Source organism: Triturus cristatus, chromosome 12, assembly GCF_964204655.1.
Source record: "Triturus cristatus chromosome 12, aTriCri1.1, whole genome shotgun sequence".
Classification (NCBI taxonomy): Eukaryota; Metazoa; Chordata; class Amphibia; order Caudata; family Salamandridae; genus Triturus; species Triturus cristatus.
Window position 1 is genome coordinate 286,638,319 of NC_140595.1, and position 12,849 is coordinate 286,651,167.

A 12,849-nucleotide genomic window follows, 5' to 3' on the forward strand; every position below is an offset into this window, starting at 1 on the left:
GGTGTATGATGTATGAAGGTGGAGATGTTTTTACGTTTTGTGATTTCAGTTAAGGACTCAATTGGCATGGTGTAACATCTAACCTAATATGGACATTTAAAGTGCTCTTGTATCATAACCTGAACTAAAAGACCTTTATTCCCCATTTCCAGGAAGTACCAGCGACAGTGGTCTGTGTTTCCCGACAACGCTACGGAAGATACAGAGGGGTCTACCTTACACTACTGCAGCCTGGGAATTACTCTGCGAAGATCCGCGCCACCTCCCTAGCAGGAAACGGGTCGTGGACTGTGCCTGTTGTGTTTTACATCCTCGGTCCTGGTAGGTATGATGGACAAAATGTTTGCGTATAATATACATCATTCTGGGACAATATCACGTTTTTAGAAAGCATTCATTAGTGCTGCCTGTGTGTTGGTCTTCACTGGTCTGAGTAGCATCAATGTATTCTTGTCACATTAAAAACAAAGCTATTCGAGCGGCACGTGACAAGACCTTTAATAGAGCCATAACATGACCTCTTATGATCCATTGCTGCAAAGTAGTGGAACTTAAACATAATTTCTCCTTTTGATGCACCCGGAGAACCATTTTCAAAGTCATTGCAAGCTTGAAAAAAGTCAAAGAATAAGTACTAATTAAAAAAGGCATTTGAAAGGAAATGAAAATTCAAGTTTAGAAAGCTTAATTGAGTATAATAAACCAAGTAAAACATTAGTACAAAATAGAATCAGTAGGCAATGCAATAAATAATAAAAACAATTGAATTCTTACAAAGTTTAAAGAATGCCAGACGTAACTAGAGAATATACTAAGGGAAAAAGCTTTTTTTTTTTTTAAGGATATTATATTTGATATGCAAGGGAAGGCAAAAGGAAAACAAGGGAAAGAAAGGTAAGGAAGGGAGGGGGGGGAAATGTTCAACATACCGAGTGAAGTATCCTATAAATAACATAGGCAAGAAAATATTTATATGAGAGAAACTAAATAGCAAATATAATTTTAAAAAAAATTAAAAAACAAAAAAAGGAATACCAAAACAAGATCATCAAAGGGTGTTTTGAGAAAGAAAATTGGATAGAGGCAACCATAACAAATCTTTTTTGATCAAAAGAGGTACAGTGGTAGCAAAAGCACGATCAAGCCTATGATGATGACACAGTAAATGCCACAAGGCATTATAAGAGATCCTTGAAGTGTCTTTCCAATTTGTAGTGATGATCTGTAAAGAAATAGCTATATATAGATCTATATATTTGCGTGCATTACAGTGAGCATTCCATATAGGTGAGGCACCACCCAGAAAGATGTGGACAATCTCGAAGGAGTGGTTAGTAGCTAATATTTCATTTAATTTTAACCAAACACGAGACCAGAGAGATTTAACCAACGGACACTGGAAAAACATATGAAAAAAATCACTGTTGGTATGTGAGCAAGACCAACATTTTTTGGAATCGGACAATTTGAAAGTATGCAAGTCTGATGGGGTGAGATAAAGTCTATTGTAAAAATAGTACAAAGTCTGCGTGGTGCTAGCGGAGCGGGAAACAGTATGTATCCTAGACCATAGAAAATGCCAAACCTGAAGGGGAAACCCTTGAGCTAGATCCTTTTCCCAAGAGAGTTCAAGTTTAGATTTGGTCCTTTCAGCAGAGGGGCAGGAAAGTAATTTATAGATAGCCGAAGCCTTGAGAGGAATAGAAAAATCCGGTAGGGTTGATGAAGCAGTTATGTCGGTAGCGGACTGAGAAGCGACTTGAGAGATAATAAAGGATAAGGATTTTTTAAGCAAGGGATATTGAGAAGAGTATGTGTTAGAAAGGTGAAAGGAAGAACGAATATCAGAGAAGACTCATAAGGAGTCATTAGCTAGTAGATGATTAAAGGTGAGAATACCTTTGTCAATCCATTCTTTCCAAAAAAGTGCTCGATTGTTTATCTTTATGGATTTATGGTACCAAATTGGAGATGAAGAAAGAAACTCTAACTGTGAAAGAGATGAGCGAAACACTGAAAGAGCAAGTGTTCTGGAATGCTTAAAGATAGGGGTAAGAAAGCGCCACGGAGGCTGAGATAAGCGAATAGCCGTGTTAAAGGAAAAAGGTGAAAGTTGCGCAAGTTCTACGGAACGCCAGGCTGTTGAAGGGGGGTCAGATGAATCAGATAAAAATGGCCAAATTTGTTTCAAAGTAAAGGCAGAATGAAAACGAGCAAGATTGGGAAAATTAACACCACCTGAATCTTTGGGTTGTTGGAGACGGGAAATGGAGATCCTGGCTTTGCGATTATTCCATAAGAATGAGGTAAAGATACGATTTATTGTTTTAAAAAAATAGAATGGAAGGGGGATTGGAAGCATAGAGAGATAACAATTTACAATGGGAATGAGCATCATTTTGATAGTGGCAAGCCTTCCCCACCAGGATAAGAAAAGGGGAGACCAATTGTCTATAAGGGAAGAGAGCTTTTTAACAATATCTTTCTGGTTAAGCTTGATAGTTTCTCTGATAGTGTTAGCGTAGAGTATACCAAGGCATTTAATATTACCAGAATTCCATTCAAAGCCAGAGTCCTGAAACATGTAAGGAAGGCAAAATTTGTTAAGAGGTAAAACCTCAGACTTATCTATATTAAGTTTATAGCCGGAAACCAGAGAATATTCATGCAACAATGAAAAGAGTGAAGGTAAACAGGTGGTCGGATTGGAAATATAAAGTAAAATATCATCTGCATAAGCAGTAAACTTAATGTCAACGTTCTTAAATATGAAACCAGTGTATAAGGGAGAACGTCGAATTTTTTCCAAAAAGGGTTCTAACGCAAGAATAAAAAAAAGAGGGGATAGAGGATAGCCCTGCCTGGTGCCTCTATGCAGAGAAAAATAACAAGATTGAGAACCATTAACCCAAATAGAAGTAGAAGGAGCAGAGTATAATAATTGAATATATCGAATAATAGTGGGACTAAAGCCATGCCACCTTAGAGCACCAAACATAAAATCCGAGCAGACTCTGTCAAATTCTTTCTCAGCATCCAGTGTAATAGCGGCAACTGGGGAGTCCATCTTTGAAGCAAGGCGAATGATGTTGAGGAAAGTTCTCGAATTGTCAGTAATGGACCTTCCTTTAACAAAGCCAGATTGATAAAAGTTAGTAAGGTTAGGAATGATTTTATTAATACGGGAGGCCAGAATTTTTGCATAAATTTTACAGTCAGTATTGATTAAAGAGATAGGTCGATAATTTTTACAGCAAGAGGGATCTTTATCTTTTTCAGGGATCAAACATAACAATGCCTGTGTAAAGGAGCCGTTGGATTCCCCTTGAGCAAGAAAATAGGTATACAGAGAAAATAAATGTGGCAATAGGATGTCCTTAAAATACAAATAAAAACGAACCGTAAATCCATCGGGGCCAGGTGATTTATCCTTAGGAAGAAGATTAATAGCATTAAGTATTTTGTTTTATGAGAGAGGGACATCGAGAGAGGAAAGGTCAGTCGAGATGTCCGGGGGCCTGGGGAGAGACTGAAAAAAAGAGTCAATCTGATCCTGAGAAGGGACAAATTCTGGAGTATAAAGAGACGAATAATATTGGACAAAACAGTCAAGGATTATATCATCCGTGGATTGATGGTTCCCATTCGAGTCAATGATAGTTGTTATTTTGGATTTTTGTTTTTTTAATTTTGAGATAGTTAGCGAGAGATTTGCCAGCTTTGTTGCGACCCCCATACATTTTGGCATGAAAATTAAGAAGGTTATTACATGCAGAGTCCCATGAGTGTTTATTATATTGTATTTTAGCTTTAATGAGAGAGGAAAGTGTTTCTGAGGTATTTTTGGTGAAGTAAAGATGCTCTAGATCTTTAATTTGTTTAAGAATTTTGGCAGACGCTGATAAGGCTTTTTTCTTTTTTTGGGATATGAAGTCAATAATAAAACCTCTGGCAGTAGCCTTAAAAGCATCCCAAATAGAATGAAACTGAGAAGTAGAATGAAGATTGTTTGTGAAGAAATCTACGGCAAAGAGCTTAAATTGTTCAGTAAACTGGGAATCTAGAAGTAACGAGTTGTTAAAGCGCCAGCGCCTGGAGGAATGAGTAGGTGAGGGAAAATCCATATCAATTATGACAGGGGTGTGGTCGGATATTAAAATAGAGCCAATTTCTGAATTAGTCATAAATTGGAGGGCGTGTTGAGTAAGAAAAATATAATCAATACGGGAATGTGATGCATGAACTGGGGAGAAAAAGGAAAATTCTAAAGTATCAGAATGGGAAAGTCTCCAAGAATCTATAAGGCGTCTGGAAGAAATGGCTTTAAAAAAGGACTTTTGCATCTTATTAGGTATGTATCTGGTGAGCGATTTACGATCCAGAAAGGGATCCATAAGCTGATTGCAATCAACACCAACAACTAAATCATCAGTCGCGTGAGAAAAAAGAAGCATGGAAAAATCATTCCAAAAAGTTAAATCTACACCATTAGGGCCATAAACATTACAAAAGGAAAATTTTGTATCATTGACAATAACATCTAAAAACAACCATCTACCGCAATTATCATGAAACTTGTTCTGCAGCTGAATAGACAGCGATTTGTGAAATGGAATAATTACACCATTTTTGTTATTTACTGCCGGAGAGCAAAAGGCCTCTCCAACCCATTGCTTACATATGCAAGACAAATCTTGTGAATTAAGATGAGTTTCTTGCAACAGTGCAACATGACATTTCAACCTTGCTAAATGAGATAGAACATGCTGTTTTTTAACAGGATTTCGAATACCTTTGACATTCCAAGAAATAACACGAAGACCGCTCATTCCTGGAAGAAAGGTAAGTATAAGCGGAAGGAGATAGAGAATTTAAAACATAGTGGAAAAATAGAGAAAAAAGAAAAAGGAATATTAAAACGATATGAATGGCAAAGAAAAACCACCTGCGAGAAATCTAAAGCATAAGTCCACCACAGAAATAGTGACAAGAATGGAGAAAAAGAACAATTGAGTACCATAAGCAGCAATAAAAGAGAAGAAAATATGGGGTAGAGTAAATATTGTAAATGTTGCCAAAAAGGTAGAGAAAAAATGGAGGAAAAAGAAAGGGAGGAAAGACTAAGGGAAGAAAAAAAGGAAAGGAAAGGAAGAGGGAGGAGGAACAAATAGAAAAGAAGATAGGGGTAAACAGAGTCCCCCAGAAAGTAGCAAAAGAAGGATGGCAAAAAGCCAAGGGGCTTTAGCCAAGAAGGACAACCGAACAAAAGACATTAATGTGAGGGGTTAGCAACGAAGAACAAGACAACCGCACTAAGAGGAGATGGCTACAGAGAGCGGTCCACCATAAAAAAGAAGAAGACAGGCTGTGGAGTGAAATACATAACGAAAGGCAACCAAATGGAACAAATACAGGGACTTACCAGACGTCAAGGGGGGTAGACAGCAGCGGGATGAAACGCACATTATAGACAACAAAGCGATATACATGGTGTCCTTAGCAACAAAACCAAAAGGGAAGACCTGCAAGACAAAGAAGGAATAAGCAACAGAAACATAAACGCAAAATAATACGTTTAAAATAGAGTTAGAACAGGACATAATGCTCAGACAAAGACAAAACAGTTAAGGTTTGCTCAATTCCATGACTTCTCCTTTGTGAGTGTGGATGAATTTCTTCAAGTCTGCAGGGTCTTCAAAACTGTATGTTCTGTCCTTATAAGTCACTTTAGAAAAACAGGGATGGATTAGACCATAGCGTGCGTTCATGGATCTCAATGCAGGACGAAGGTCCAAAAATTCCTTCCGACGAGAAGCAGTAGGTTTGGAAACATCCTGAGCGAAAAAGACTTTATGTCCAGACCAAAACATTTGCTTATGTTGTTTAGCAGCCTGGAGAAGCGTCATGAGGTCGGAACATAGAAGGAAGTAGGCAATGATTCCTCGAGGTTTAGAAGTAGAAGATGTATTTTTTGGCCCCAGACGATGGGCACGTTGTATGTTGAAGTCTGAGGATTTCGGGAGACCAACAGTTTGAAGCACTTGAGTTTTCAAGAAATGAATCATGTCCGACCCTTCAGAATCTTCCGGAATACCATAAATGCGAAGATTATTGCGCCTATTGCGATTTTCTAAATCCTCCGCAACCTTTTTAAGCTGTCTGACTTCCTTAGTAAGCGTGTCAACTCTGGGGACCACATCTTGAGCGTCACTGATCTTCTGTTCTACATCAGAAAGTCTTGTGTCTAGACCAGACCATTTGTCATCCAGCCTCTGGAGGGTAGTAACAGTATCAGTCATAAAGGGATGGATAAGACGCAGTTCCTCCATGATGTCCTCAAGAGTGAGAGGCAGTGGTGATTTATCTGGAGAGGGTGGGTCTTTTTCGGTCCGCTTAACAGAAGAGGCATTAGAATCTTTACGACCTCCGGAGGTGCCTGCATGAGATTTAGTTGAATGCGCGATATCCATCTTGGAGGTGTCGTAACAGGTGAGGACAAAAGATGGCAAGCAAAGGCAGCAATGGTGAGGCAGCAATGGTAAAGATAAGTGAGGCGCAAAAGAGAACAAGCTCCAACACAGCACCACAGTGGATTAACGTTGAAGTGAGGAGCACTTAAAACACGCCTCAGGTAAGCAGCAAGATATTGTTGGAAGCTGAGCGAAGGAATCAAGATATCAAGAAGCCACTCACCACTTATAGGAGGCACAAGCTCAGACAGTTGTCTCCTGTCAAAATATGAATTGGTCTCCTTTGCCAGCTCAAATGTAGGAGACACGCAGTACAGTCAGAGGAGGCGTGAATTCAGCTGTTCCCAATAATGTAGACGCACCACATTTAATAGTGGGGTTGTGTCACACTAGGTATTCAGGGCGGCAGACAAGTGTATTCCAAATAATAAATCTCCATCTGAGGAAGCCGGTATCAGTAGCTATAAAAAACACTTGGGCGTCTGCAGGCCCAAAGGGCCACTCACCACACTCCACTATGCGTGCACTTTTAGCAGCCCCCTTCCTTCCTCTGTATGTTTAAGACATTTGAACTGTGCTATAATTCTCTTGACTGCCAGAAAATTTTAACACAGCAAATTGCCTGTCTCCAGAGACACCAGACAAGACAGTGTTCTGTTAATTAATCGGACGAAGCGGGATCTGGGTACAATAACCAAAGCCTTGCAGCCTGCATTCCGAGAGACACGAGCCCAGACAGCTGTCCGCCGCCAAAACCTAAAGTGTTGCGGTCGACAGTGGAAACCGCCTTATCTCCTTTGTTAGTGCAAGTGTTAAAGCTACACAACACATTCAAAGGGGTGCGAGCTCAGCTGTTCCCAGTAATATTAAAAGCACTGCAGTTGATAGTACAGTCATGACGTACCAGGTGTTAAAGGCGGCAGATAAGCGCATTCATAGCAGTAAAACTCCGTCTGAGGAAGCCAGAGTCGACAGACATAAAATCCTCTCATGCATCAACATTCCAGAAGGCGCGAGCACAGACAGCTGATTCCTGTCAGAAGCTGAAGTCCAGCCGCTGAAAGAAGAGCAGTCTCATAACTCGTGAAGAAAGTGATAGATTTTCCTGCAAATCTCACAACAGTGAGCGCGGCTGTTTAGACGGCGTTTTCAGTATAAATAAACTTTAGCTCATAGTTGAAAAGGCTGCTCCGTGCCCTCCGGGGCTCCCCTCAGCTCGGAGCTCCAGAATCAAGCGGCCATCTTGCGCCGTGGCCAGGCCACGCCTCAGGAAATGGAAATTAAGTGTGAAATACATCAATTATTTAACAGCCGCCACAAGGGAAAGTCAGCTAGATCCATACATTATGTTAAACTGCGCTGAGATGATTACAGACCTTAGGAAAAACGCATGACCAAACATAGCATCTACCCTATTATCCCCTTTAGAGAGATCGAGCACTGGTTTGCATTCTTTTTTTATGACATCATGTTGCTTTCTGGCATCTGTAGCTTTCTCAGTAAACGTTGCAGATGTTAAATTGACTTATCCTTTAATAATATGCAGCGCCACGGGCACAGATTCCAAAACCCAATTTGGACCTGCTGCACCTTTGTGATCTTCACCCTTTTTAGGTCTCGCCTAGCGGTGCAGCGCATGCGCTGCTCGCTTTGCGAAGCATGCAGTATACACTATAGGTGAGGGAAGCCCCGACCACTCCCCAGCCCACTTTTTCATTGGCTTGTGGCTTTTTCCTTTGTAAATGCTGACTTCTGATTAGTTTAGAGGCTGCTAGTCCCGCCTTATGATGGCCATGCCTCCTTCCACGGCTATTGGCCCCTTTACTGCATGTTTCCTGAGTACTACTTCTCAGTCGATCGTCATTTGGGCTTCTTTTTGGTAGGATGGTAGTTAGTTTTGGGCTTTGTTTTAAAGGGGATTGGGCTTGTTCCTCTTGTGAAATCTGCTGCTGCTACAGTGCGCTCTGTGTACAGGCAGCATGGTTAAAAGGCACTGGGCACCTGGTGATTTGTAAATTTAAAATATTCCTCACGGCGCCCGCTTTCACTTTTAAATATTGAGTGTGAGGGCAGCCTTTAGTTTAAAATACTAAGTCTGAGCCCGCCTTCATTTCTACATCTAAACGCGACGGCCGCCTTCACTTATCCCACCATCACTTTTATTTCTAAGTGTCACAGCTGCCTTCACTTTTAAATTGTTAAAGCATCCGAGGCATTCTGGTATCAACTCACATTACATTCAAACATGGCCGTGAGCTTTGCTGCCTCCAAATCACGCCCCGGTTTGGAGCTCCCCTTGTTTGTGCGCATGCTTAATGTCAAAAGCATGCACACAACGTTTGGTCGTCCAGAGCCTCCGGCTGCAAACAAGTAAGACTGACAGTCCTCCCACAGAAGAGCAGCGTTAGTGCTGTGAAGTGCTTCGTGTTCATTTTTCGGTCCATGTACTGTCTGCAAATAAATATAGCAGGATCACGATCTAGTTTCAGCACGGTGCCCTTTCACGAGCACCGCGCTGGTTTTGCTTTCTTTCTTGTGTCTCTCTCTAAGCTCGCTCCTCCACCCAATCGGTCTCGCATTTGTAAGCATTAGAGATATTGACAATGCTACAAAGGCAACTCAGAGGGAGGCTTGGTGGGGAAATGTTATGGTCCGGTGCTGCAACAGCAGAGGTGGTTTATTTTTTATTTTTATTTATTTACTTCTGCCAGCGCCCGTAGGCTCCTTTAAAAGAAGAAGCAGGCCAGTTGAGAGTGGATGTGGCTTAAGAGGTGAGCTGCGTGATTGGACCTGGGAAACTAGGTTCGATTTTAGCATGCTGTGATTCTGGGCAAATTCCTTTAGCTCCCGTACCTACCAAAAACGAGTGTGTCCTTGTGTAATGTAACTGGTGCACATGTAAAGTGTTCTAATTGCTTCAGTTCGAGTTTGAGCGTGTCACGCAGTTTGGTGCTTTCTTTCCCTCCATATTAAACAATAGATGTTTCAGCACCCAGGCTAATGTGCTACATAGCTAAATGCATATAAGTCCCCAAAGGCGAGACCGATGCATTGCAAATGCTTGTTTTGATTAGTTAGGTCTATCCAGAGATGCACCTGTACACACTGTCCAGATGGCAGATAGGGCAGTGCCCACACTAGTACCTGGTGAGGGCCCTGGCCGGGACTCTCCGGTTTTGCCAATAATTAATTTACCACCTGCCTCACATCCTTATGTTATAGTTTTGACTGGTGTACCCGAATTAAAATCAGGACGGGAAGAGACACAGTTGGAACTAAGAAACAAGTGCCTTTTTTGGCTCACTCCCCTATGATAGGGAGGGTGAGATATTACTGGTCCGAAGAGTGAGTTGGGTTGGTAAGAACTCCAAGACAACCAATGGCAATTGCTTAGTCATCAACTTTAGTAATCCCCGGACAGTTCAATATTTGGCTCACCAGATTCCCAGATTCCATGCACCACCCACAGCGATACAATTACACACACTGGACTATTTTTATGCCTGCAAATATCCACCATCATGGACCCCAGGTACAAGAGTTCCAACCCACTGGCTTCATCCCCATCTTACATCTGGCCAATCCTCTCGCACCCAGTATAACGTTGCAGTATCTAACAGGTATGGGGCCCTTGAAGAAGTGGAATGACTTCCGATCTCACTTGATAACTTTTCTAAACTGGGACTAGGGGACCCCCATAGAGAGGTCAATCCGAATACTAGTGGGCTACTGCCCACAGATATTCTTGGTGTGACCCATGATACAACAAAGGCATCCCAGTGTGAATCTCAACTGGGAGCACAAGGTCCCGTTGATGTACTTTCAACTACATTAAACAATCGAATCCCCTATATTATTGACTTCAAAACTGCACCCAGGGTCATGAATAGTTCTTTACCACAAGTGGAAACGTTTAACACTCTGATCGAGCAAGAGCCCACGTTAGCCCCAAACACTGCAGGTTCCACCGCGCAAGACGCTACCGCAAGTTTGGGCCTCCAGCTGAGGGTGCTGTCATGAAATATTGCCGGAATTAAAAATAAACTTCATAACCCTGACTGGATACAATTTGTACAAAATTATGATGTGTGCATGTTCCAGGAGACCTCGGCCAGAGATGATATCGACATGAGGGGCTTTGCAACATTTGATGTGTTAGCTACTATGGGGGGCAGAGGTAGACCATCGGGAGGGTTAGGCACGTGGGTCGCCACCCACCTAGATTGTACTGTTGAACCGCTGGCCACCTCCTCAGAGGATATCCAGTGTACTCTCCTTACCTTTAGCGCCTTAATTAAGATTGCCTTTATTAATATCTATTCCCGTCCTGCCACTATGGCGCAGGAATCTAAGACCATAGGCATGCTTTCCATGTTTATTGACCTGGTTCCCCCAAACACCAGGATGGTAATAGGCAGTGATTTCAATTGCCAATTTGAACCACTAACCATTCCTACTGACTCTCTGCTTACCGCAGAGGATTCTCTTTGGCTCATTACTCCTCCACTTATTCCAACAGTAAGAGCATGGACTCCTCTGGTCCTACAGATAAATGCAGTAACATTAACTCACGCATTGAGGGCTTGTAATGGGCAGACCAACCAGGAAATCATACCTTTGCATACCGGGACAATCATCTCTACTTGATTATATTCTAGTGGAGGCAAGCATCTGGCATTGGGTGATTGACTTCGCTGTCTTGCCAAGACACGACAGCGACCACAATGCCTTGGTGCTTGAACTCCACCTCCCGGATCTTCATGGTCTTCCCATTCCAGGCTCGTTTTCTGATTCCAGTCTGTCCCTAGACAATAATAGAAGGAGAATCAGATGGGATAATCTGAGGAAGTCCCCAGACAAGGTAGCTGCACTCTATTCCCTAATTATCCCCCCCTTGTTGGTGATGGAAATGGCAGCGCAAACTCTTAGCGCTCCTGATATCATCACCCGAATTATGGCCGTACACTCTGACCTTACCGTCAGTCTAACTAATATCTTTAATCCTCTGATGCATACTAAGGGCAAAGGGTCTCCGAAATCCACCTGGTATAACAACGCTTGCCGAATGGCAAAGAGTGCCCTTATTGACGCCATAAAAACCAAAGATAGATTCTTAATAAAAACTAGGAGGGCTCTCTATAGGAATAGTATAAAGTCTGCCAAAGATAAGTGGGAGTCCGAAAGATGGGAAGCGATTAAACAGGCACTTACTAATAGAGATATGAGGGAGTTTTGGTCCCTGGTTAGAACTGCGAGTTCCTCTGGTAGTTCGCCCATTGAGCCGAACATATCTGCGGAAGCATGGAAACTTCATTTCCAATCATTGTACTCCTTCCAGGATGTTAAGGACCCCACAGAGGGCTCCCAGTTGATTGGCGTATAGATCCCCCCTGAAGATGAGACTTGGTTCTCTCTGACTGAAGTGTTGAGTGCTATTGGGAACTTGCCTCTTGGAAAGGCCCATATCGGGAAGAACCCAATGTCTGGGGCACATATTTATGTGTAATATTTAATGCCATATTAAGCGGTGTGGAAATCCCGGACACCTGGCTAGGGGCCGAAATTTTTCCAGTATATAAAAAGGGATCCCCTCTTTTGCCCATAAATTATAAGCCAATAAGCCTGATTTATGTAACGCAAAAGTTGTTCACCAGGATCATTCTAGATCGTCTCCAGATCTGGATGGAAGAGCGTGAAACACTGAGTGCATACCAGGCAGGCTTCTGAAAAAATATTTCCACCATTAACCAAATCTTAAGGCTGCAATTACTATACTGGAAGACGCCGACGATAGAGGGTGGGAGCCTCTATCTGATCTTTGTTGACCTTAGATCAGCGTTCGTTTTGGTACCTCGCCATAAACTTTAGGTAGTTTTGGAGGAACTGGGCATTCCACCTTATTTGCTCACCCTGATCAAGCGATTACATACTGGAAACTTTGCACAGGTTAGATATGGGAAGCATGGGGAATTGACTTCACGTTTCCCAGTGAATAGGGGTGTAAGGCAGGGGTGTGTCTTGGCCCCCACACTGTTTTGTCTTTATATAAATGCTTTGGTGGAACAACTGAACCAAATCGCGAATATCGATGCCCCAAAGCTTGCCCGTAACAAGGTACCATCAATGATGTTTGCTGACGATACCTTGTTACTTTCTAAATCACCTATGGGCCTCCAAAGGATTCTTGACACCTTTTTTATATTTTGCAAAGACAAGGGGCTAGAGATTAACACAGTATATGTGTAAACTAAGTATATGGTATTTAATCCTAGTAGAACTTCTCGTCCTAACCCCACCCTAAATGGCACCCAGTTGGAGAGGGTGGCAGTCTTTGACTACCTGGGTGTCACGTTGACGGAAACCTTTGGGTGGGACCCGC

At 42.2% G+C, this 12,849-nt stretch overlaps 1 protein-coding gene across 1 annotated transcript in view; it reads left to right on the forward strand.

Moving 5' to 3' along the window:
* Positions 1-12,849, forward strand: part of INSRR (insulin receptor related receptor) — a 627,856-nt gene that overhangs the window by 495,222 nt on the left and 119,785 nt on the right. The window contains exon 14 of the mRNA XM_085637005.1: positions 153-321. Coding sequence (XP_085493131.1) covers positions 153-321 — 169 coding nt within the window. The remainder of the gene's footprint in view (positions 1-152; positions 322-12,849) is intronic.